This window comes from Penicillium digitatum, chromosome 5 (genome assembly GCF_016767815.1).
Source record: "Penicillium digitatum chromosome 5, complete sequence".
Taxonomy (NCBI): Eukaryota; Fungi; Ascomycota; class Eurotiomycetes; order Eurotiales; family Aspergillaceae; genus Penicillium; species Penicillium digitatum.
The window spans coordinates 575,815-602,232 of NC_089388.1; the positions used below are offsets into that span (position 1 = coordinate 575,815).

General features: G+C 45.6%; 5 protein-coding genes and 2 non-coding genes across 7 annotated transcripts; 3 read left to right on the forward strand and 4 right to left on the reverse strand.

The window, feature by feature from the left end:
• Positions 1 to 88: 88 nt before the first annotated feature.
• On the forward strand, positions 89 to 1,915 carry Pdw03_1433 (Fungal transcriptional regulatory protein, N-terminal; the record flags this gene model as incomplete). Its single annotated transcript, XM_014679590.2, has 5 exons — positions 89 to 100; positions 155 to 353; positions 416 to 447; positions 503 to 1,807; positions 1,862 to 1,915. 5 exons carry the CDS (start codon positions 89 to 91, stop codon positions 1,913 to 1,915), a joined length of 1,602 nt encoding a protein of 533 aa, XP_014535076.2.
• A 2,360-nt stretch (positions 1,916 to 4,275) lies between these two features.
• Pdw03_1434 (Protein FAM115) lies at positions 4,276 to 6,751 on the reverse strand (the record flags this gene model as incomplete). Its single annotated transcript, XM_066099899.1, has 6 exons — positions 4,276 to 4,440; positions 4,495 to 5,332; positions 5,387 to 5,924; positions 6,156 to 6,415; positions 6,492 to 6,544; positions 6,596 to 6,751. 6 exons carry the CDS (start codon positions 6,749 to 6,751, stop codon positions 4,276 to 4,278), a joined length of 2,010 nt encoding a protein of 669 aa, XP_065957626.1.
• Positions 6,752 to 10,449: 3,698 nt separating this feature from the next.
• On the reverse strand, positions 10,450 to 11,346 carry Pdw03_1435 (nitrosoguanidine resistance protein; the record flags this gene model as incomplete). Its single annotated transcript, XM_014679588.1, has 1 exon — positions 10,450 to 11,346. The coding sequence occupies one exon, from the start codon at positions 11,344 to 11,346 to the stop codon at positions 10,450 to 10,452; it is 897 nt and encodes a 298-aa protein (XP_014535074.1).
• A 387-nt stretch (positions 11,347 to 11,733) lies between these two features.
• On the reverse strand, positions 11,734 to 14,429 carry Pdw03_1436 (Fungal transcriptional regulatory protein, N-terminal; the record flags this gene model as incomplete). The annotated part of the gene is made up of 5 exons (XM_014679587.2): positions 11,734 to 12,530; positions 12,581 to 12,728; positions 12,797 to 13,066; positions 13,123 to 14,236; positions 14,293 to 14,429. The coding sequence occupies 5 exons, from the start codon at positions 14,427 to 14,429 to the stop codon at positions 11,734 to 11,736; spliced, it is 2,466 nt and encodes an 821-aa protein (XP_014535073.2).
• Positions 14,430 to 18,766: 4,337 nt separating this feature from the next.
• Pdw03_rRNA44 lies at positions 18,767 to 18,882 on the reverse strand. Its single transcript, XR_010715641.1, has one exon. It is a non-coding gene; the product is annotated as a 5S ribosomal RNA (ribosomal RNA).
• A 1,062-nt stretch (positions 18,883 to 19,944) lies between these two features.
• Pdw03_rRNA17 lies at positions 19,945 to 20,060 on the forward strand. The gene has a single exon (XR_010715613.1). It is a non-coding gene; the product is annotated as a 5S ribosomal RNA (ribosomal RNA).
• Positions 20,061 to 24,195: 4,135 nt separating this feature from the next.
• Positions 24,196 to 25,686, forward strand: Pdw03_1437 (AAA-like domain protein; the record flags this gene model as incomplete). Its single annotated transcript, XM_066099900.1, has 3 exons — positions 24,196 to 24,547; positions 24,598 to 25,262; positions 25,318 to 25,686. 3 exons carry the CDS (start codon positions 24,196 to 24,198, stop codon positions 25,684 to 25,686), a joined length of 1,386 nt encoding a protein of 461 aa, XP_065957627.1.
• Positions 25,687 to 26,418: the final 732 nt, after the last annotated feature.

The window sequence follows — 26,418 nt, forward strand, 5'->3', positions numbered from 1 at the left end:
CGTTTTAGACACACAACCAAACTCCAACAATTCGACCTCCCAAACTAACGCCATTCGTTTTATTAACCCAAGCCATTGGCGAGTCATCATGAGAAATGCAGTATGTGACATTCTCTGCAAAATTAAACTAATCCAACGGTACTAATTTTCACAGACAAGAGAGCTCGGAAGAAGTTATGATGATTCATCCACTGACGAGGGCGCTAATGATGTAGAAATGAGGTCTGCCAGTCCAATACTTTTAGGATTCGTCAAGGAAGCAGGGATCAATGACCTTCTGGCAGCATTGCCACCGCGGAAGGATGCCGACGCACTAGTATCGTGTTGTTTAGACTCTGGCGAGCCATCATTGAGTATGGAAGCAGTTGGATCTTCCCTTGAGATCATAGCTTATCCGGACTGACCCGTATCTTAGTTCACATTCACGTTCCTACATTTAAAGCAGAAGTATGTCTGTCGACTCTGTTTCAATAGGCAGAAAGTCACTGACAACCGCATCAAGTACAAAGAATTCTGGGAAGACCCCTCAACAGCATCTCTAGCATGGCTTGCGTTGCTATTTGGCATTTTTTCTTGTGGGGTTTTCATCCAACATAGCCTGATTCCGGGTACAGCTGAGACTGTATTACCCAAGATTTTTGACTTCTACCGGACAAAATGCGCAACAGCTTTGACCACCTCAAACTATACGATTCCTGGTCGCTACAAAGTGGAAGCTGCCGTCATGTATCTGGGTATCGAATACCTACAGAGTGACGGTTTGAAGACAGGCATCTCCATCTTGATCGGTCTTGTTTCTCGCGTGGCGATAATGATGGGGTACCATCGAGATCCAGATATCTTTCCGGAGCTTTCTGTTTTTGAACGTGAGATGAGGCGCAGAACCTGGCTTGTATTGGTGGTTTCAGACCACATCATTGCGTCGCAAACGGGGCTCCTTCCTGTCACCCAGAAAGGACATGGCAACGCCACATGTCCACGTAACCTTCTGGACGATGATTTAGGACCCTCAGTCACCATTCTCCCCCCTGCAAGGCCTAACACTGAAGCCACCAATATAGCATTCATGCTTGCAATGGAGAAAATGCTGTCTATAGCTAGTGAAGTCACAGATGCCGCCTCGGAATCGATCCTCACGCTCGAAAAAACGATGGAATTGAGCCATCGATTGGAAGCAACTTGGAATCAGATCCCCACTCAGTGGAATATGAAGTCTTTGAATGAAGTGACGGGAGATGACGATGCGACAATTCAGCGACTTTCTATCGGGACCACATATGAGCGAGCTCGATGCATTCTACATCGTCAGCACTTGGTCACTCAGAGAGGAGATCGCGACATCAACCTTTTTCGCCGTGTTTGTGTTGATTCTGCCAAACGGATTCTTCAATACCAATCAGAGCTCTTTCAGAGGGTGTTTTCTTTGCCAAAGTATCGGTTTCAGGTGTGGTTCGGTATGTCACGTTCCATCTCTGATTCCATGACGGCTGCCATGGTGATTTGCTTTGAGGTGATCAACCAGTCCAAACTTGACATTGACGAGGGATGTTCGACTCGGAGAGAGCTTTTGGATTTGCTCAAAACCTCCCTAGCAACTTGGAAATCTTCTTCTCGACCGTCCCCGGAAACGGCAAAGGCTGCTAATATAGTAGCAATGATGCTCCATCTTATGGAATCTGACCACAGAAGTGATGCACATGATTTCCAAGTACCAACAACAAGTAACGTCCCTGTCTTCGAGCCAGTTTCATCTCATCCATTCTACAATGTCCGAAATAACTTCTCTACTCCTGATATGTTTGATTGGGTATTATTCCATCAAAATCAATCTCGTTGTGACCGACTGGCTAACTTAGTCTAGGCTCTATGGGATCGCGAAATTCAACATTTGAACGATATCATCCAAGGGCACTAAATTGTCATCTCTCAGATTCAGACTTCGATAGGGGCTGACTGGGCTAAAATTCAACACTCCGCAACATAACGAAGGATTCTACCACCCTAACTTGGGTCGATGTTGCGGATGGACATGTATTTATTATCTTGTCACCCATTCTCATCCCGTTCTCAATGCTATCACATAGGTATCTAAAATTCTCGCCCATTTCACTTAAATTAACACGATTTCCCCCACTACTTCCATGTTCAAGGAGCCTTTAAAATTGAGCGCACAGAGTAATAGACTTAGGTACGGCTGAACAGACGGGAAGCTCTGGTTTCCACAATCTATCGGCGTATATCTCTCAGTACGTACAAATTTGAACTTTTTAAAATGTAATAGGCTCGGTGGTAGTAGAGAAGTAGGATTCTAAGAGGCCTATTGAGCAAGAATCCTACAAGGCTAAAGTTTGTGACTGAGAAAAATCTGTCCTAACTGACAAGATCTTCTGAAATTTGAGACTGATGTAGAATAGAAAGGCCCACTCCCCAAACAGAACCACATCTTATTCTATCGGGGCTGTGTAATGGCTGTGACAGGATTGGTTGTAGCACAGACATAGCCCCTAGTGTTTTATAGAACGGCGAATCCAGACAAGTCTCAGAGGAGTCCTTCAGCGGCAAACCCAGGATATCCATGACCCAAGCCCACCAGTTTTCCTTATTTGGGGTGCTAAAATTTCTAATTCCCATTCTTTCAGCACTAGTTGAACAGTCACAGCCAAACAGAGATAGGTCTCAGCTCCAAGGCTAAGTTCAACCCTTCCTTGTTGTGCTGTACTTCAACCGGAGCAGCGAGGCTGCCGACAAGCATGTAAATGCATGTGGTAAGCCTTGATTACAGGAATGTGGGCAGTCGCCTGCAGAAATTTAGACGTGTGGCTGCCTTTGATGGGTGAATATTGTCAATGAAATATATAAAAAGCCGAGAGAAAGAAATCACTCTGACACCGGCGAGAGGCGGTGGCCTTCCTGCGTGCGTGATACTTCCCCGTTTTACCCGCAGGGAAAGTGACGATAGGAGCGCGCTTTGCCGGTCTTCAAAGGTGTGTGCTGCCGTCCATATTTTTATTGACGCCGAAATCAAAAACTTTGCGGTTATCGTACAATTTGGTGCCACCATAAACATGCATTCATATGGCAATTTCTGTCATCATCATGATTTCTCAGATCTCCTGCGGATCACGAGGCGGTAAATATTACATATGACGTCACTGCCATAGATATAAAAGGCCAACTTGATGTTGCTGATATTTCCGAGTGTGCTTCTCCGGATATATCTGCCCACACAGTGCAACGAACCAGTATCCCGGTGTCTAACGCCCACGGTTATGGTGGGTGAATTCCCATTTCAAGGCTCGTACATCTAGGAGCTGTGAAAAACCTGTCAGTTTCTCGATCGGTGACATGCTAACAGAGTGTTGGATAACCGTTACAAAGGAGATCAAGTCGGCATCAGGATGCTACACTAGAGCATTATACAAGAATACTGCTAATAAAGGAATGACAAACAACCTGTTGAAGGAGTGGCATAATTTCAATGGCTGGACGATTATATGATGGAAGATAACGAAACTAAGGTCGCGGGTACAAGGTGAGCGCTTATCGGTCCTGGAAGCTCCAGTGAATTATAACATTAAAGGAAGAGGTCCAAATACTTTCGATTAAATGTTGCCACTGTTGCCCATCGGTAAGCGTGTGACAATCGAAATGAGCAAGTAGATTTGGCGTTTTTGTACAATGTGATTTGATTATGCACCCAAGTGGGACCCCGGGCCCTTAGGGCTCTATAGGGAAGACGTCTTTCGATGTATCTCAACAACGGCCGGGGGAGTCTGGAACAAGTTGATCCATCCGGCTTTTAACCTCACCCCTCTGACCGAGGGTTGGGCTTGCGCCTGGCATGGCCAAACCCCTGAAATTCCTTGCCACAAAGGGCTACAGCTGTTATGGAAATAAGCCAGTAGTGGTAAAGAGGATTTTGTTGTTTTGCTAGAGCTATGTAAAATATCATATTGCTTAGCAAGGCTCTTAGCAAGGCTCTTAGCAAGGCTCCCAGGCCGTCACAACAGCAGTCTAGTGAAGGATCTATTCAGGACGGTCAGACTTACCAGGCGCACCCAGTGGCTGCAAAGTGATGGTCTTCTTCAATTATTTTTGCCATCCTTGCTTCCAGGAAAAGACGTGTGAGGATCGTTGGGAATGCACACAGGGCGGTCCAAATGTATAATCATTGATATCAAACATGGGAGGTATATAATAGAGATATGGAGAAGATGATCCATGATGGAGAAAGTTTATCCAAAAGAAAATTGAACCAAAAATGCAAAAGACAAGCTATGGTTTCCCTTGCTCGTTGATATGCGCCAGTTGATCTGGTGTAGCTATTGATCCGTTGTCAGCATCGAAATCATAGTGAGTGCTATCCGCCTCAGGTCGAACATCTTTGACGGGATGGAAAAGAATCGAAGGTAAGCAAAATCGGCCATGTTCCTCCTCGTACTGCGAAATGTTAGCTAGCCATCTTCGGTGATTTCGTCCGAGGCGATTCCATACCTGTGGTCCACCCTTGCCTTCCTTTTCCCAACCCAGGAAGTTCCAATATAGTCGTCCAGGAAGGTTGGCACGGTAATACCAAGAAACATCCTTGAAACGAGATTCTCGACCCCATGAGAATGGGCTATCCAAAGTACTCCCGCTCCGACCGTTGACACCCGAGTTAAACCAGCGACTGACACGGTCGCTTGGCATTAACCGATCTGAATAGACCGGGTGAGGAACCGAAACACCCTTGAGTCCGTGGATGAAGGCAGTTGATACGTGAAACATTTCAGCGCTCATGTGGCGACCTTCACGATTCTCACGGTCCATTGTCAATAATAGCCGTCTTGAAAGGCGACTGTGGGTGATCAAGGAAGCTCTTCGAGGGGTGATATCTCCGAGATAACCGAAGACTTCGTTTCGAATGACCCATTCCGTATTGATTGGATTGAAGATGGGCAAGAAAACCATCAGGTCGGCTTCCTCGCCCACACCCCATTGATAGGGGTCTTGGGTGGCTGTGGGGACGGGTGGTGTAGGGCCTTGACGCTCAAACTCCTTGCCATTTTCTAACCTCATGGGCATCGGCCCCCAGATGCCGGTTCCGCCCTGGGCATTAACAAATGATCGAAATTGGTCGTCGTAATTGCCATGGTAACTTGGGATGTAGAATCTTTCACTGCGCTCCCAGATTTCTCGACGTGGCTGTCGAGAGCCGAAGTTTGAGACCCTGTCGGCGAATTCGTAGTAGTGACCTGTGAAGCGGGTGTCGATTTCCCAGTTCCAGATAAACTCGAATTGAGGGTTCTGGATTGCGAATTGTTGTACCGACAGCCATTGCGAATGATGAACACTGTGCGCCACATTAGTAAAAACGGATTAACACGAAAAGAGATGGGGTTCTAACTCCATCAGTTCAGGGTTGAGCTCAGGATAATGCGCTACCTCTTGAGGCATACTCCAGAATTGAGTTATACCCCAGAACTCTCGAGGGATGTGCTCGTTCAAAAGCCTATCCCACACAAGGGGATCATTGAGCTGTATGCTATCATCCTTGACGTGGGTCAACAAGACAACTTCATACTCTCCTCCTGATTGGAGAGACAGCTCGGAGACCATGGCTCGGATGTTAATAATATCATTATCCGAAAACTCCTTGCCAGTGTAAGAGCGAATGAGTACGGCCGTACGTGCCTCCGGGGCATGATGCATGTTCAATCCCTGAGACTGCGCGTCAAATCGGTCCGCATTGTCCGCGGCGCATTGCTTCTGAAGCTTTCCCCAATCAACAATATTCCAATCGACTTTGGTAGGTCTGATCCAGTTTTCGACATTTTTTTCATCTTCGGCGAAGCCATAAGCGCCGTACCGAGTATAGCGATCAAATGATAGCGACTCCTCAAGGCCAACTGCCTTGTGGGAACCAAAAATCGTTGTTGGAAAGCCTATCCCCACATGCGGAAATTAGTTGAATGCTCTCATAAGCCAAAACTTGGTGCTTTATCATAGCAAAGAAGTGTTCGATAGAAGCCGGACATCAACATGTGCGGGCGCATGGAGCTTGTGGCCTCCTTGCGCCATTAAAAAAGGCCATGGTGCATTTCAACGTCCACGGACAGGATTTCACAATAAGTCTCTTCGACGTGTGAATAGAAAAACGAGAAACATCTACGTACCTTTAAGAACGCCGGCGTAGGCGCTTACTTGGTCGTCCAAGTTGTCTGTGATTGCTTTGCCTCGGGGCCCAATGCACGATTTGAAAGAACCACGGTGACTATTCTTCCATTCCTCACTCCCATAATCGGGGTATGGGCGATAGATCTTCGGCGTGGGTCCACTCGTTGAGGACTTCAGACGGGGGTCATCGGTGAGGTGAGGGTTGCGAGATCGTTGCGGCAGTACCCTCTTCAGAGTAGAATCAAACCCATCAAATTGCCTGCACTAGCATTAGATGGTCTTTTCCAGTTGTCCCGAAGCTGAACGCTGAGATGGTTATTAATTTGGTAACTGACCGTGTGGTAGCTTCAATCTCGTGCTTATATCGCTCTTGGGGGGGGAGAAAGAACTACGACTAATTAGCAACACTCTTGTTTTTTCCCTTGAATTCAGTGTTCACCTGTTGCTGGTGGTTCCCTTCATCAGGGATTCCATTGTCGAAGGACTTCTTTTGTAGCAAGCTTACCTGGCCTTTTGAGTGGGCGAAAGTGAAGATACAAGATAGGAATAGAACCAGCCCGACGTAAAGAAAGCGCCTGGATTTGCGACTGATCATACTTGTTAACGTCTGTAAATGTACATTAGAATGAACCAGAAAACGGTCAATGGGGAGCAGCGAAGATGTCAAAACCTCTGTTCGACTTGGCGGACCCAGAACATATATAAGTCCAGGCAGTAGGGTCCATCCGAGCGAACCAGGGTCTAGTCTAGCGAATTGAAAGAAGGTATTTAGTGGGGAGCTCAGCGCATAATAAATTGGTCTAGCATGAAATTCCCCCTTTAATTAGAAATGTCTCTACTCCATACGGAGTACTCCGTGCTCCGTACACGCTCCAAGGGTGATTGGCGGATTGCTTCTTGTGGGTTTCGTGGTATTGTGTGATTGCATCGCCACTGTGGATCTAATGCACTACGAACAAGTAAATTGGTTGATACACGTCGATCGACCCATCTGGTCGGAGCTTGATGCTTTAGGTTGTGTTTCAGAGCTTAGAAAGCCGCTCATGGCGTAGAAAGAGAGACTCCAGAGACTAGATGAAGTACGGAGTACTTTGTAGATTGATGTGGTAAATTTTTGGTCAGAGAGGGCTGTGTTTGTGGATCATAAAAATGGGCAGAAAAAGGTTTGCCGCCCGGAAAATTTCCGTATCAAATTACTCAACACGTGGAAGTGGGAAACCGTCCACTGCTCAAGGTGGCTATTAAGCATAATATATGGGAAATGGTCCTTTGTTGATTTTACGAAGTGCATTAAGAAGTGGATCTTATACAGCAAAACTATCTAGAGCGGGTCATCAAACTTTTGTACTCTGTAATCATCACAACAAAATTGAGCAAGCAAAAGCTTTGGGGATCAACAGGGACCCGAAACGGGTGGGGATAGGAAATACTAAAGAAAATTTGTTTTCTCAGCACAACCAGTACTTCGTACAACAGGAACGTGCGAGCACTCGGTTTCAACATGTGCCGTGAGGCCCACTGGCCCCATATTTCACCCCACCTCACCCCCTTTTACTGACTGGATTCTAATGATGCGCGTTAAATCATCTTTAGATCTAGTGCTGCTTGCTATATATAGGTGTTCCTTGTGAATGGAGACGCAGAGTTACATGCTGGGAATAAGAAGTAGGATCAAAAGCGCCCTCGAGCCAGGAAGATACCCCACCGAGAGAGTCCATCAGCTTCGGAGTTTGTCGGGCCCGTCAGCCAGTGGGGGCTAAGCCTCGAGTACAAAGCGAGCCCCATCTTGGGTGAAAGTATGTGGGTGTTCATTTCCAACACTGCTCTTCTTCATGAATGGTGCTTCCAGAGAGGAAAGCGACAGAAAATGAACGGAAGTCGATTGCTTTCTGTGGCCAAATAATTTACGGTCACTATAGGCACCATTGACATGTATCAGAGACAGATAGAAACATCCTTACATGTGAATGCACAAAAGTACATGGTGACAGCAGTTTAATGGGAATTTCGATAAATCTAGGCAGTGGATGTCCAGGTGGAATTCCCTGCAGTAAATGCACTGTGATGAGGTGCTTAGGCCTGCAGAGTGACATTCAGTATGAACTAGCCCGGAACGAACTATACTGGGATGATTTTCGATTACTTTAAATGACTTGTTTCTTGCAGATTGGTTTGAAGGAAGCGCCTAGGGATTACCATTCCTGAACAATGCGGTAGGTGTGCTAATGATGTAGGCAGCGCCATGAACAGTCACTTGAAATTTTTTGACGCCCATCTTCATCGTCTTAAGTCTATGCTAGCCTTAGAGTATCACGCATACCACCCGATTTGTTAGCCAAATCTCCAGAGAAATTTGGGTTTGTCATGACTGCCACGGTGACAAGTTTTTGAAAGCTGTTTTCCTGTGATGAGCGGGACAGGTTCGGGATGACCACATAATGAAAATGTGAATTCTTACCAAACAGAGTCAACTAAACGATGCCGAACGGTTCTCTAGCGTTAGTGGTGCTTTTTTTTGTCACCCCAATATCGCACAGGTATTGCCAATGGACACTATTATAGCCACGATATATTTGTATGCCAATGATGATTGACCAAGTCCTATGGCCTCATTGGCACCCTCTACCGAGATCTTACCTTTTTTTACTACTGCTAATATTTTAAAAAATTGAACTTGCGCTGCGGAGTCGAATTAACAATCAAAGGCACTGATCATTCCTTAAATGCATTTTTATTCATAGAGGTAATCTCAATATCTTGAATTCCTAGTAACCACCCTTCCTTTAACTCCAATAACTCAACTTATCGGGCTTACGCAACAACAACTACGAGTAGGTTTTGAATTTCCGTCAAACAAAGAAAATTCCTTCTAACCAATACTCACAGGTTCTACTGTTTTATCTAGTAAGTTCTCTTTGCAGGGAACGTTCATATGAAGCCCACTTCTAACTCTGCGTTTAGTCTCCGTTTCCAAAACCGTGGTTTACTCCAAATCCATCTCCATCTCTTTGCCCACAAGTACGACTATGACACCTCCTGAGCCAACAATCTCGGACCAGGACGGCTCTTCTCTTTCTGTGGTAGTGTAAGGAACCAAAAGCGACTTATCTGAAGATGTGTAAATGAACAAGATACATAATTTTTTGGGTTCAAAAGTCAAATCGCTATAGACCTAGGTAGGTATTTAGTAATCTTTGCCAGGGCGTCTAGGCCCTGAGGCCATAAGGTACTGAGCATGATGACCTCTTAGTACTAGTTTGCATCAGATAAGTAGTTGGAGAGGATGGTGAAATGTAAGACGTTAGGTTACAGTAGGCAGATGAGGGAAATGACACTAGGTGTGGCAATGTTACTAGAGCATAAGGCGAAGTAGACAAAATACACAACTCCTCAGCATTTGTGTTCAGTGCATGAGCTTTTTTCTAAAAAAGGAAAGCGGGAATAGAAAGATGTAAATTAATCCAACTTCAAACAAAACCATGCATCGCATTGGCGAGGTTATCTTTTTTTCCCTTGCGAGGAACTCTGATAACTAGATAGAAACGAAATCGATCGGAGATATTGAGATAAGCAAATGAAAAGAGCAAATGAAAAGATAGAAGGCCCTGTTAATGCGTGCCAAAGGGTTGAAATGGGGTAAGAAGAAGAAGAAGAAGAAGAAGAAGAAGAAGAAGAAGGAGTAGCGGGCAAAGAAACAAAACAAACAAACAAACAAATAGGAAGAAACTCCAAGACCCGTACGTGGAACTTTGAACGCGTTCCATTAGAATCTTATACTTGCAGGGTGTGCTGATATCTCCTTTTTTTTCCAGCGAGTCAGACCCTCTCAGGCTCTGAGACACCTGTTGTTGAATCATCAAATAAATAGCTGTTTGCCAGAGGACTTGGCAATTTTGCATGGTGTTTCAGGGTGTAGATACCCTGCTTTTGCTGGTTTGAAGAGACAGCAACTCTTCTTCATCTCTCTCCCCAACCGTCCTAGCCCCGAGACTTGTCATTCTGGACTCGGCGGATGCTAAAAGCACTCGCCTGCGCGTAGCAGCCAAAAAGGCCAAGATCCCGACAAGCCACCAACTGAACAAGATAGGAAGGGATCTATAGAGAGTGGGATTACACCCGCGAGTCCAGATATCAAGGAGGACTTGGTAGATCTCATGTGCAGGCAAAACATAACCAATACGGTAGAATCCAGGAGACAATTCGAATGGACTGATAGTGCTTGCGACACTCGTGAGGGCTAAAGTCAGGATGAAAAAGGGCGTAAACTTCATCGGCAGCACTGCTGTGACTGAATCAACGATAAAAAAAGTTGATGTGCATGCCGAGCCAGAGGATCATCCACATCAATGGAAATTGACTGGAAGTGACCCCCCAATCTTCTCGGAAGGCCCAGATATAGCCGCTCATGCAGAGTGATGTGATGAACGTGTATAGAACGGAGAGGCCTAGTCGAAGCGTGATGTTCTGTATCAGGGACAACGTCTTGAGGATGTTGGATTCAGCCGTGATACCGTTCAGGGCCATGACGAAGAAGAATTGTGGTAGGATAACCATCACCATCGAGACAGTATTGTAGTAAAAGCGAACACCCTGGTTTGTCGGCATGATATCGATTGATGTGGCGGCAATGGGGTCGAACAAGACGTTGGCGATATTTGAATCCGTCGTGTTTGCTGTTGACATCGCCGATGTTCCATTAATAGCATTGTAGGCACCCCTCGTTCCCTGAACTAGGATCTGGAGACTCGAAGAGATCACTTGGGCGTAGGAGGGATACCTCGCACCATTCCAAACATAGGTCAGTGCCTCAGAGCTTTGGTATGTTTTTGCAGCTTCAGGAGAGGCGAGTGCGGTGGACAATCTTGAAGAGGTGTTGGGATTGGCGTAAATTGCTCCCCAATAGTGGCCCTTGCAGACGGATTCACGGATATCGTTTGCAGCCGGATAATCGGTCGATGAATGCTCAATAAGAGTTGGAAATCCAGGGCTTGCTAGCTGGGCATAGGCAGCTTTGACTGATTGTCCAACGATACCGTTGTCGTAGTCGACGAGAAGAATTTTGAAAGCCTTCATCCGCTCCGAGTCTTTGAAGGCAGAGCCGTATAGGTAGCTCATATCTGCAAGAAACAAGAGCTGGATAAGGACAAACGAGCCTCCCACGGCGACGAAGAATGACTTAGGAATTTGCATTTCGAGGCTGCACAGGAGCGGGGTTTCGGCTTCAAAGTTGGAATGAAAGGTTATACCATTATTGTTGTAACAAAAGAAGAATTTAAGAGGGGATGGATTTGAGTGAGTCGTGACTATCGGAGAAAACGATGGGTTTAAGCCGGACATAAAGCTCGGAGTACAACGTGCTGAGCGAAATGCCGGTGGAGTCGGCTCACAAGATGTATACATCCTTGGATCGTACAATCTAACTGTAGATTGAGCTTTCCAGGGGTTGGCTGCCGATACCCGCTTCCGCTGAATAAGCGGGAGTGTTTCGGTCACCAGACTTTGCAACTCAGCTACGCAGCATGTTAGGTATGTATATTCATCTCTTATGAAATTTCTTTTCTAACTCTGTAAAGCTAGTCAGGTTGCACGTAGCCGAACCAAGAGCTGTTCATAAATTTGGCTAATTCCCCACCATTTGATGGTCCTCATCGTGGAAATCGACTCGTCTAAGAGTTTCCCGAGACCAGACGGAGACGATATATTTCCCACCCCCGACATCTTGATGCGCCCTCGACCAGTCTCAGTCCACTGTGCCTGTTTCGAGTTATCAATGTCTGGCGTCCCTATGATGATCGACGGCACATCGGACTGGGAGTCCTGTGACTGGCCCAGAAGAACAGAGTACAGCCACAGAACCAAAGAAGCTTGAAATAAAAGTACTGGTGCAGAGTAATGCGTGCAGTGGGCGGATCGAATGGTTTCAAACAAGTTTGCCGCATAAACAACAGCTTGCCTTGTCTTTTTTGGGAAGGAGCTCCATTCTTTTTTGAGTCGGCCCAAGTCGGGCTCGCTGAATCGTTTGTATTTGACTTTCAACACGGTCGACAACAATGGCATTTTCGGTAAGTTGTTCATCATCAATGCGGAGAATATCGTGATTCGGTGAGCGCCAAGAGCCTTCAATTCGTTTATGGGAAGCTCTTGTCGTTGGTCATATGTCATTTTGAGGATGTGTCGCAGTGCATCTGCAGCCGCCGTGCAATCAACAACTGAGGAATCGGAGGAACTGTTTAATGACTGCCGGCGGTTTTCTTCAATATCACCGAGGAGTTGCTGTAAGATAGCGCTTTTCCCGAGCACTCCTGTCTTGTTCCATGCTGCAGTCCGGTTTGGATCGGACACCAGCTGAGACAAAGTGTGCGGGAAATGTGTTGCTGTTTGCCTTGTTAGAAGAGAGATAGCAATCAACAGAATGTGAAACTACCATTCAACATGCGAGTGGGAAAGCCGACCCAAGCTTGTGCGCTGGATGCCGCCCAAGGCTTTTCCCCTTGAGGTAAGGAGTTCTGCATCTCATGGACTCTCATCACGGGAGTCAGGTCAAAATCGGTTTGAAAAGCCGAATCTACCAACTTGAGTATAATGTCAGAGCCAAAAAGAAAACAAGATTGTTTCACCTTCAGAGCATGCATCCACTCACCCAGATGGCAAAGCCAGTTCGCCGCCTCTCCTCGTCAAGAGTCCAGATCTGCCATCTCTGGTCCAGGGGTAGGTCGAGATGATATAGTCGTTCATGAGGCAAATGGCTGGTGAACAATCTTTTCCGGCGAGCCAAAGTCACCGGAAGAGCTTGCAATGACTCGGCGATTTCGAGGGCCCTCCGTTCCCCGGAATACCGCAAGGCCAGTTGATTGAGCAGGATTGCCTGTGTCAGCCAGAGTTCACGACTGTTTTGATTATTGTTTTCGCACTGATTGGACGTTAGTCTCGCACTACCTACTGGGAAGCACGTTGAAAATGTCTTACCAGATAAGATGCCGACCGCCGGACAATTTCATTCATGGCCCTTGAACAGGCTTGCGATTGGGGCAGCTCAGAAAATTGAGCTCCTATGGCGCTAACAGCAAACATAAGTAGCCAATGTGTATCGGAAGTTCCAAAGGACGGCTTATGTAGGAACGGGAACACTGGATGAAAATGTTCGAAGTAGAGTTGCACCCAGGCATTGATAACAGAAGCAGGTGGCATCCTCAACTCAACAAAGCGCGGAAAATTCGATGTAGTCTCAATAGTCAGTGCCAATTGAGCCATCTGGTCGACGACAATGTTTGAAACTTCAGGGACATGCGCCAGATTCTCTTGATCTACTTCCTCAGTAGAGAGGTGCTCCATGTTGGGGAATGAAAACAGAGCGTCGATACCAGTGGCACTAGGCTGATATTGACGTGGCTCCATAGCTTCTCCTTCCAGGGATGGTGAAAGACTGCGGTTGTACATCTCAGCCACCGCTGCAGGAGTCAAGGGCGTAGGAGGTCCAGGGGTTCTAACCGCAAGCCCTTCGGGCTCTTTTGGCGCCAGCAGGGGATTATCAGGTCGCTCAATCCCGGTGTTGAGGTCAAACAAGCTTGGTAAGAAGTTCATATCCAGGTCAAAATCCAAGAAATTTTCCACCTCTGTTTCTTCTGCATTGAAGGGTTGCAAGCCCTCGTATATCGTAGATGGCGTACCCTCTCCATTATAAGGCATGCCTTCATGCGTTGTAGATACTGCATAGCACTGGCTAAGTTGAATAGGCATTTGAACGGTGGATGCTTCTGTTGCAGCAACGCTTGCTTTCTTCCGGGTAGGTTGGCCATAGTCCTCAACTTGTTGACAAAGAGAATCCACCGAAAGCTCTTTTGACAAACCATTTGTCGTAGGCTGGAATTCTCTTCTTTTGCGCTTATTCGAAGGTTCATAATGGCAGTTGGTGCCGTTGTTTTGGCAGCGGCACCGTTGACACGGTTGCTCTCCATCACACCGCACTTTCGAAATATTGCATGGCTTGCACGCTTTGGATATCCGACGTCGATCAGCTGTAGAGTTTTTACAGTCAAGGTTGCGCTGATGGATTGCGGTATAATGGCGTGCTAGTGAGTCGCTTGCTGGGTAGTTAGCGCTTTGGCTCGGCGGGTGAATTTAGTCCTCGAGACATACACTCTGCCAAATTGCTGACCGCACTCGGTGCAGGCAAATGGCTTCTCCCTGGTATGGGTGCGTACATGTCGTTCATAGTGTTCTCGCCTCTGAAAGGAGGAATTACAGATCTCACAATTTATGTCGGCAAATTCCATTCTTTATGTAACTGATACACAGATGAAGAGAACGTGGGCAACCCACGCATGCCAGTTTAGTCCGAAGTAAATCTATCGAGATGTGAGCACAACTGAGAAACATCTATTGAGTGATTGTCACAAGTTAATCGTCTCAAAGGCCGGAAATTCCGCCCTTGGCTCGAAGACAGACGTTCAATTTCCGCCTATGGTCACGTGGGATGCCAACGAAACGCCAAGCCCCACGTCGCGAAAATATTACGAAGGCTCCAATTCACTATTGGGTGTCTCTAAATTCTTCTTTTGATGTCGGTGTGAATGAAAACGTACGGTAACTTACATTAGCAAACTTCCGCTCGGTATCAAGGATGGTCGGTGTAGCTCTCTGCTATCTTAGACGATCAAAATAACGGCAATGCCATCGGCTCTCCATCGGGTGTTCTCGACTCGGGTACCACACTAAAAGAGCCAATTACCGAATCGTGTGAAGAATTGACTAAAGACGATATTTCACAACTAAATATAGGAAGCAGTGGATCCTGGCCTACGTAACCGCTTCTTTTTCCGAAAAGGAGCTATTTTGGTCCTTTCTACGGAGTACAACACATGGTTGACTAAACAAGTATTCTAATGCTACGTAGTGAGTTGTCTCTCTAGCTCAAATCCATTGCACAGATCTATGGCTTCACTATTAGTGGCACATTGGGCTAATGTCATAATATTAATGAAATTAGGACGAGAGTGATCTTGGGTTTTTACATTGTAGTGGTGCGCCGGCATTCGGCTGCCACTTTCGGCTGCATCCACTGGGTCTATCCTACGGTTTTCTCCCCAGGGGTTACCCCTATCTCAAGATGAAGGGTTTTAACACATGGTTGGGCTCTCTAGCGTCACTTAGTATCAAGTCTTTAAATCTCATGTCCATTTAGCCCTCGGCGAAGCTACATGCATATCTGAGTGTCAGAATGCCTTCCATCAAGCTATTTCCTATTTTTTTCGGAGATGGAAACTCGAACAGCGGTTAAGCTATATTAGATATTATTAGGCGAAGATTGGAATAAATATGTATTTCGGTCGTAGCCTTAAGCTTCATCTTGCTTGAGCGAGGGATCGGATGCATGTTTCTGATTGCTTAGCTTGGTCTGCTTTTCAAACTAGTTTAAGATGAATATCAGAGTAGCAAAAGCCAGTGAAACTTACTAGGCTATCTTCAGAATGTTTGAGTGTACACTTATCACCTCGTTGCGAACTTGTGGCTTAAGAGACCTGATAAATTTGCCTAGGTATGGGAGCAGTCATATGCACCGGCGAGCTGTGGAGTAACAGTAGAGTCTGAGATACGACTCTATGGTTGCCCGAATTATGTGTTGGCTATGGCAGCCGTAATAAGGGATTCTCCAAATAGCGCTGTTTGCCAAGCGCCCAACCACCCATCCTGGGTAGTTGGTGCGCCCCACCAAACGCAAAATTTTCAATTTCTCATTCAATAAAAATACTATTTACATGTAACCACCATGACTATCTATATACCAATTTCCACTGTGACTATCTCTTGCCACCATTGAAGCTTCATGCTCAGCTTCTAATAAATCCCTTGCTTCCTGGGCCCGTTGTTGGGCTTCCAATTCTTTGGCCTGTTTTGCCTGTAGCCGCTTTAGCTTCTTAGCATCGGCATCCTGTCTTTTTACCATCATCCTATTTGCACATATAGGTGATAGGACACTGCCTTTAGTCCTAAGAAGCGATTTCCCATTTTTTGGTGTATTTGCAGTTGATTTGTGGAACTGAGCCTTCTTCAAAGAGGCCTTTAACAATTCAATCTCTTGGGACAAAAGCGTGTTTGCATCTGCACTCCGTCGAATATGCCTCTGAACGCTTTGAGATAGATGCTCAATCTTCTTTAGATCATTGAGGAGCTTAGTATTAAGCTTTTTAACCCGCTCAATTGTATCTGGTGGTGAATTGGTGGCTGAGCTTGTAAAATCGGGGGGGGGGGGGGGGGGGGGGGGATGGCGTAAGAATCCTAAGGGGGGACCCTTCAGATTCAAGATCTCTTTGGCGTAGAGGTTTAAGAATAACCTCTGGATCTAGGGGCCAGATACCCCTAGATTTAAAAGATGATCTCATTGTTCTTTGGGTAAAAGCTTCATCTCTAGCCGATTGAATGATCCGGAAAAAATCCCGTTTTTTGCTTGCACTTCCACCCCACATAACAATCTCATTATTCATCGTACGAAAATGATGTTTTAGGCTTTGGAATGCTGGGCTATCGAGCGGTTGACAGAGATGTGTTGTATGGGGTAAAAAGAAATGTGGGATGATGTTTTTTTGTGTGCAAAAGTCGATAAATTCGAATGTAAGATGGGAGCCATGGTTATCCATTAAAAGAAGCCTTGGACTACCCTTCTTTCCTAACTTAATAGTAGCTTCATGAAAGGAGAATAGCCATTGAAGGGCGGTTTCATCGTCAATCCAGCCATTGGTAGTAGGCTTAATTCGAAAATCGGTAGTAGTGATATTCTCATACCACTCCTCCATGTGGGTATTACCCTTAGGTAAAAACCATGGTAGCATCAACCAGCCATCGGCAGAGATACATTCAATACCAGTAATTGATTCCGACTGGCCTCCGGTAGCAATATAACTGGTTGTACGCGAGGTAATAACCTTACGTGCTTTACCTTCGCCAATTCGGTAGCCGGTTTCATCCCAATTGAAGATCTCGTGTGGAAGAAATTGGTGATGCTTCATAACCTGGGTAAGGTTATTAAACCAAAGAAGCAAGGCGCCGTAATCCTCACTATCAACCCTCGATTTCTCATTTGGATGTTGGGTGATATAGTTGAATCCAGGGGGTAGTCTTGTGATGAAGCGATAGGCCCAATTGTGGCCGACAACCCGATCTTCACCAGCCTTCTTTAGAATGGCATTTGCAGCACCCTCAACCATCTCTGCGGTAGGTGATGTATACGCACTATCTAGGGATTGAACCCAGCTAGTGAGCGCCTTTTCTTGAATTGAATTTAGGGATCTGGTTATTGTGGCACGGTCGGTATAGGACTGACGGCCATGAATCCTAGCCCTAAGCCGATGGTATGGTACGTCAAATTCCCGCGCTAGCTGGGCGATATTAGGCTTGTTAGCCTGGGAGAAGGCTTTGACTGCAAGCTGGATTTGGGTTTCCATTTTTTTGGTTCGGTCTGACATCGTGGTGTGGTGTAAAATAGGTACAAAAGTGATAGTAAATTGGAAATTTTGCGTTTGGTGGGGCGCACCAACTACCCAGGATGGGTGGTTGGGCGCTTGGCACGGTTAGCATGTAGATGGTTTCTCTCTCTCTCTCAACGCATCAAGAGATTTCCAGTTACATCTACATTCATCGTAGATCTCTAGTATCTCTAACAAGATTAGTATATGACGCCTACTGTACTCCGAGGGGTTGTTCGTGATGCTTGGGATGCTGTACCGGAGGATTTCTTGAATAGGCTGATTGAGAGTATGCCTACTCGGTGCTAGGCGGTTATTGATGCTTAGGGGGGTGCTACTAAATACTAAGTGTTGTATGTAGTAGTGGTGTCACGGTGCGAACCGTGATGCTTAGTAAGAGGAAGATCACGACACGTGATCTCCGACCTGTTTATCTGAACTTCAGTTCTAGATCCTGTTGTAGCTCTTCGAGCTACGTCTTGTATAATAGCCTGCTCCTGCCTGTACCTGTCAATTGGAATCTGATCTGTTATGACCTGTCCTTACCAGCCATCTCCTATCATACCGTCCTGCCAGCCCGCACCCTGACAAGTGGTATTGTACATGAGAAATTGTTGTATGTTGTATGTGAGAGAAATGGAGAGTTGAAAGGTTGAGAACCCTATTTAAAAGACTGACATAGTATCAATTTGTAAAATACTTATTAAATACTATGCTAATTTATACGCTAGTAACGCCACTGTGGAGGTGGTGAATCTTTATAGGGTAGACTGTTGTAGTTTGTTGTATGAAATGTGCTCTTTTGCTTAAATGATCTGGCAGGTAATAAATGTCTTAAAAATAAATTGCTGAGTTTCTTGGAAGACAGATGATAGGATGGTACCTAGTAAAGAAGAGGTTCTCTTTGGAGCATGTGCTTGCACATTTGTGACGTATGCGTTTCGAGAAGTAGCCTGTTATGATCAATACAACATGCGTGTGAGAAAATTTCAGTACGAGAGGGGAAGGACACGTCAGCGGTTCAGGGGCGTGCAGGATATTCAGGTGTAGAAAAGTGGTGTTCAGGGCATTGAGGTGAATAGGGTGAATGGACTGAAGAGTAGGGCGGCAGGAGGGGATTTCCTAACGAATCAAAAAAAAGACCACGAAAAAACATACAACAGTGAGGATTCGCTGGTGGTCACCCACCCAACTACTAACTCACCGGCGTGTGGCTTAAGTACGGCTGAGCGGACGGGAAGCCCTGTTTTCCACACCCTGTGGTCGTATGTACCGTTCGTTGAGGGGAAAGACAATATGTCAAAAAAAGGTTGCACAGCGAAAGACATGGGATGGTCAACAGCTTCACGGCTTGGGAAAAAAACCCCCCCCCATGAGATCTTTAAACAGGTTGCAACTGTCACTATCTTGGCGCTAATGTGGACAGTAAGTTGAATCCGTTGCTGTTTCATACGGAGGTCCATGAGATGAGCACTTTTGATGGCGCTATTAAATCTTGGCCGGCTTTTTAATATACTCGGGATACTTACAGAAAGTTCTCTATAAAGGAAGAGTAGGCAAAAATAACTCCTACATAGAATAAGGACTTGTAACAGTACCTTTGCAATTCTGGCTGATAGTAGCGACCGGCAAAGAATCTCTCCAAAGCATTAAACAGACAACGATTTATAGCGGGTACTACTCGGCCTATCACTCCTTTGATCACTTTAGGCAAAGATTCATGCTAATACCGTTATACTCCTCTGATGACCGAAGTCGTCAAACGGTACTTGTATGAATACCGCGTTATTCGATTGTCGCGTCTTAAGACTTAAGACAAATAGTACGTTACAAAGTCAGGTCACTTTACAGGAGCACGATGAGATGACAAACTGGCTATCAGTTCCCAACGCCTGATTTGTTGATCAATACATAAATGAATCTTAAACTACCATCATTGCTATGCATATCGAGAAAGTTCAACCAAAATGTCGAATGCAATATCCTAACAACAACCAACATGTACCTATTTATAGACCGACATAACTCGCAGCGATATCCGGAGCTCCTAAACTGACTGTCCCAAGTAAGTCTGTGTAGATCTTTCTTTCAACTATGGCTTGGATTAGCAGGGAATCTTCGTTTCACTTGCATTTTCTAGTCTCTCAAATCCTTAATCAGTATCTTATTACGGACAAAACCGTTGTACCACCAGTCGTAGTTTCCCCTGGGCCCCTGGGAAACGATATAAACCTGATTCAAAGGTCAAAGAGCACCTTGTGCACAAGTGGTGATTCCGGATTTAATAATTGTTGCTGAATAATGTTTTGTCTGCAAAAAGATAGTACATACGACCACAGGGTGTGGAAAACAGGGCTTCCCGTCCGCTCAGCCGTACTTAAGCCACACGCCGGTGAGTTAGTAGCTGGGTGGGTGACCACCAGCGAATCCTCACTGTTGTATGTTTTTTCGTGGTCTTTTTGCCTTTTTGCAGCTAACCTAATTGGAGACTATGGGTGAATTGTTGAGCGAGATTTTAGGCTAGATCGAACGCAAAAAATTTAGCTAGCAGTATCTTGGTCACGAGCTGTGTACAACCTTGTGGAAGCTGGGTGAATTGTTGAGCGAGATTTTAGGCTAGATCGAACGCAAAAAATTTAGCTAGCAGTATCTTGGTCACGAGCTGTGTACAACCTTGTGGAAGCTCTTTATATTGTCTGCCAAGTATCGCTAAAATCTACATTTTGAATAACACTGTGGGCTAGGGCGATCTTTTTCTTATAGTAAGTAACTGGTGGGCGGATTTGCGAAGTATCGCACCTGGCACTGCACAGCTACCAGCCTTGCTCTGATATCTACTCGACGATCTAGACCCATTTCAGAATTTCTAAACAGCTAGCCTTTCGGACTTCACCATGGAGACTGGGGTTTCCGTCAAGTTTTATCTATATTGCATAGAGAAGAAGTAGGGTGTTTGTTGAACAAAATGGGCTTAATGACACTCTCATGCACAATTCATAATGCCCAAAAAACTGTATTCAGAGATAAGCCCGTGGCATCTCCATCTTCCCACTATACTGCCCAGGCCCCAATCTGAATACACTTGTAATATCTGTTTTGACAAAGCAACCTCAATACACTCCGTGGCAGCTTGACTAAACGAGTGGGTATTTCCTCTGGCCCAGAGCACCCTTTCCGAAGGTTGATTAAGGGAAACATTTATTTGGATGAGTTGCTTGAAGGCGAGTACAGCAATCTAAAATGAAATTGCCTTGATGAAAAGACCGATGGATGGTTAAAGATCGTCCTTCATAATGAGAATAAGTAGGAGTGAAGCTGACTTATTTATCTTCGTGGATACCTTGGTATAGGAAGACAAGAAACCGGGCCTTGCTCACAACTCAGACTTGTCGAGTCTCCGGTTCCTAGGTATAGGGCGTACGGGGCACGGTGTCCAGGCCAACCACATGGAACAAGATTTCTTTGGCCTTTGAATGGGACGACGATGTCATAATTTATGACCAAATCTTTCTTCCAGAAGGACTAAAAAAAATGATTGGAAAAACTGAATGGCATATCCTATCGTATCAGTTTGCGACTTGCAGCCCTCAAATTCATCTTGTTACACTGAATTTTCTGCAGCTTTCTTTTTAGCTTCGTAGCCGTCCGATTTTAAGTAGATTTACGCGAGAGACAGCCGTAGTGGAGTGATTTACGTTTTGAAGAATACATTTATCCGGTTTTCATGACTTCCTTTCGCCAGTGTCTATAGAATGTCGACAACCGCTAGCCAAGGGTCGACCCCCAGAAATGACTAATGCTTTCAATAATGCTGATATTGACTTATCGGGGCACTTTCATCCAAGAAGGACTGCGTGTCTCCTGTCATCTTCCGAAATATCTCGACATCTGCGACTGGTCAGGTCGAAATTTCCCGGGCAATCCTGAAGGAGTCGAGCAACATAGAAATAGTTCGTTTAGTGCATTTAGAAAATTCAACCCGGGAATACAGGTAAATTGTTTGGGGCTGGCCCCCTTGCAGACTCTGGTCACCATTTACAATGTATCCACCACTAATCGAGGTATGGAATATATGTTGACGGGCGATTCAGAGAGCTTAAATACTTGTTCTCAGTTGAATTTCTGCCCTGGAGGCATTCTACACGTTTGTCGTGACAGACACCTAAAATCGATAGTCTATCCATAGCTTCGTCTTTAGCTGTCTGAAAACACCTTTCGACGATGAAAACGGCCGAAAATCTCAAATCCTCGGAGTGCATCACCGTGTAACTTAATCCTTGGTAGGGCAAATGCCCCCATTTTCACCTTACCTTCCACATTTTCCGTTGACTTTCAATGTCCATCCCTACTTTTCTAAGGCAAATCAACCCCTGGCGTACTGTAGAGAGGAACCATTTTATCCTTGGATATTCACAGCACCTTTGAAATCCAACTATCCATGCGAAAGCTACCTCTCAGCTCACTAATACGTTTCAAAGATTGTCCATCACATCTGCAAAGTCAGCAAGTTTTGAGGAGACTTGTGCAGTCTAGCAAAGAGCACACCCGTGCGGCTCATCTCCTTCGTGCTGGCTGGCCATCTTCTGCCCACCATATTGAGATCGAAATTCTTCACATTTCGGCCCTAGAAATGTATAGCCGGCTCCCGATGAGGAAAAGAAGCACCAGAGAGATGGTTGCTGGCACAGATGCCTAAAGCGAAGTAAGCAGATACCCAAATGGAAAATTAATGATTTAAAATCTTTCCGCGTGGACCAGCAAACCCCTCATAAGAACAACACCCAGCCACTCCTAGTGATTCCGTTCCACCTGTTCAGTTGTTCACCTGTTGAAATGTGGACTTGCGTGATTGGCCATGCACATGTCGCTTAGTGCTTGAAGTTTTCGCACGACACTTTTCGGAACAATACAATTGAACAGCTTGCCGGTCAAACCTATGAGTCAGCTGTTGGCTGCGTCTAGATTCCAAGTCACCTAGTAATTCATGTGAGATTTGATAATCCAATGATGTCTGTATTCCAGCTAAGTGAATCTCAGTGGTGATTGATTCTCATCTAATCCGTAGCTTTTTCACCCTGTCGATTATCGCGCAAGCACCCCGCTCACGCGATGCTAGTTTTCTACCGTGATTCTTAGCCATTCGCATCCTTCAACTTAATCTGTCAAAAACCTCAAATACGGCCTCCCTAGGCCATAAACAGGAACCTTGGTTTTTGTTATGGTCTAGTGGAAAGTACGCTGTATTTCGTTCAACATATTCTCCCATGTGGCACACTATATACGACCGTGACTTAATACCGGCTCTTATTGCTCGCTATTACCGGGGTTTAGTGAGCACACACGAAAAAAGGGGTTGTATCGGAGGAAGCCAGGGCTTAGCGCTTATCAATTAAATACTTCATGTAGCTACTAACTGACACTATCCAACAGAAATAATGCGATCTTTGCAGAATCTTAAGACCCCATGTTCGACCATGTATTGTCTCAATGTATTCGACATGGATCTCCAGGATAATCATGAACGTACAACCCATATTTAGTAGCCATAACTGGCTGACTGGCTTGAGAAGAACATTGGAGGGCATCGAGGGGTTCTCTTTTCATAGATCCAATACGATTTGATATCATCCATTTAGGCGCCCCCTGGGCAGCAACGATTATCCTCCTTACCACGTAGGCGCCCACGCTAACTAATTTCAAATGCACTCTTGTCTCTCGACGTGGTTTCTCGTGTAGGATTCATGCAGAATTTGGGGCAAATCCCTCGAAATATGCAGCCCCATCCCCTCATTTCTGACGTATTTTCTTCATTTCGAAATAAATCAAACATGACGATGGTGGTACTATTAAAAGCACCACTACACCCTGCTCCATGACCTTTCTGCCCCTCTATGCCTATCGAGTTCCCTAGTATCTATCCTCTATTTCAGAGTTCTCCCTCCAAACTGATGTTCGTTTGAATTTTTCCTCGTGTTTAGGCTGATTACTTGAACATGGCTCAAAAGAACTGGACCGAGGTCGTTCTCCGGACGGCGATCGGCGATGCAATCTACAGTCGCCATCTACAAAAAAAGCCAATCGATCGGGAGGCAATTTAGAGAAGATACTTAGCAAAAAGCCCCAAAAACGCAGACCTGATAAAAGGGTTTGTAGACAGGTAAGTACATCGCTGTGATGATTTGTCCGACTGCTAAAGAGGGTTGAAGCTACGCGGGCCAACTTGAATCACAGCCAAGGGACGAAAGGAAAATCAAACCCTCAACCATAGCCAAAGGCTCAAACGTCTCATCGTCGGGTTTAACTGCCTCGCACCAGTCCAGTTCCCAGGGTTCTGTCAAATGCCCCCCATCATCTACCGTCTCTCAGACAAGGCCATCCGTAACGGAAGCATCAACCTCTGCTAAAAAGGTCCAGGAGGAAGCCAATCCAATCTTATGTCATGACTCTCAAGGTATCCCTCGCAAAAATTCAAACAGTTTTGATAGAGCAGGGATGGCCACAGAAAGCGACACGAACCACTTGGTGAATGTCCGTTTACAAGGTAGAGTTCCATTTTGTGTGTCTTGAGAACTTTTCACTAATGGGCCTAGATTTCAAGGAACACCTCAACGGAAAACTTGAGACGAGAACTTCTGGCGTCATACCCTCCCTGCCCTCTCTAGAGTCACAGTTGCAATTTATGGCCTCTTGTGATGATCAACTGGAAGGAACAAGCAATACTTCGCTCAATGCAAATGCTGTTTTAGCTTCTCCCCTGCTTGAGAAGCGCGGTCACAGCCTACCGTCTCAGTATGCGCTACTGGGAAGAATCCTCACAGTAGGGAATGAGATTCCAGATCCCAGAATCATGTTAAATACAAACGTTCCGTTCTCCGCTTTTGTCTGTGGCGTGCAGGGAAGTGGCAAGTCGCACACCACCGCTTGCATGATCGGTATGTCTCCTATCCCGACCTATGAGTCGCGGTCTCTAATATCACTTCAGAGAACTGCTTAATGGAAACACCAGCATTGGGGATCCTCCAAAGTCCTATCTCAACTCTTGTGCTACAATATGATGAGTATACTTCAACAGTGAGCTCGCAGCCCAGTGAAGCAGCCTTCTTAGCCAGGATTTTGCCTCAATATGCCCACACAAAGCCAGTCCCAATACGGGTTCTAGTTTCTCCAACAAACCTTCACAACCTCAAGAAGATGTACTCGCAAATTCCTAATATCGAGGTTCGCCCATTCAAGCTTCAACCTGAACACCTCAATATCAGCATGATGCTTTCACTTATGTCGGTCTCTCAAAGCGGCGGGATGCCTCTGTACATGGCACAAGTGACTCGAGTGCTTCGGGAAATGGCGATGAAGAGCGGCGGCCATTTTGATTATTCCGAGTTTCGGGCCCGTCTGAACGCTCTCAATCTGGACCGTTCTCAAACACCTTTCTTATACCAAAGACTGGATCTATTGGACTCATACCTTGACTTTACCGGGAAAGGTACTGATGACTATTTTATTGACGGTGGCGTCACCATTCTAGACCTATCGTGCCCTTTTGTTGACCAAAGTACTGCGTGCATTCTCTTCCGTATCGCTATTGACCTGTTCCTACACGCTCATCCTTCCCGGGGGAAGATGATCGTCGCCGACGAGGCACACAAGGTGATTCGATTTCATCACTTCACCGTGAAGATTACAGTTTAACGTTGAGCAATAGTACATGGCCGATGGCTCCGCTGCGAAGGCACTTACCGAGACCTTCCTTACTATAATCCGACAGCAACGACATCTCGGAGTCCGGATCATCATCTCCACCCAAGAACCGACAATTTCACCTCGCTTGATCGACCTCTGCTCCTTGACTGTTATTCACCGATTTACTAGCCCCGACTGGTACAAGACCATTGAAAAGCATGTTCCAATGGAGAATGAAGACACTAGGCAGGGGGGTAAGCGTATCTCAGATAACTTTCACCGGATTGCTAGTCTTCGGACTGGCGAAGCGAATGTGTTTGCTTCTTCTGCTTTTGTTGTAGGAGAGGATAACACAGTCATCGATACTCCACACCTTCAAGATGAAGATTAGGAACAGGGTTACATGGGATGGCGGAAAGAGTATTGTTTGCATTCGCTAAATTGGCTGTAGAACTTTGAGTGAGTAGCCACTCGATTTCAAAAGCAGCTATTAAAGCTAACATTCCAACCATCAGATATTCTTTATGCATATTTATTGTGACATTGGAACAGCTTTCTCTATATCATACTTGCGCGAGTGTGAAAAAAAAAGATAATTAGAGGAATTTTACACTCACCGTCAGAGTCTTCCTCCAGTGAATACGAAAAGGACGCGAACAATAAGGCAATCTTTCGTTAAGCACCTTGGTAAATTTCCTTGTCGCTGGTGATACCTAGTTGTAGTGTTTCTTCAGATTCTAGTCCAAAACTTGTTTTTAAAGATTACCATGCTTGATGAAAAAGAGAGCCACTAGACTTTCTATCCACCAAGTACTATTCTATCAATTTTCCCCTATAACTACAGACCCATTTGAGATAGTCATGCCATACAGCGAGGAAGCAATCGAAACAGTGGCAACCCCCAGTTATAGCAGCGCAAAAAAAGAGAACTGTCAGTGGCGGGGCAGGTGGAAACAGTGGCCATTAGAGCGACAAATTTCCACGTAAGCCCAATCAGTGTGCAGTTCACAAGCAGGTAATCTTACCAAAAATGTGTGCTGTTGATATTGCAGCGCATTCGCCATAGCAACATGCCGAGTGTTACTACGGGTATGTAGGTTTATAAACCCAGCCGCCTTTTCCA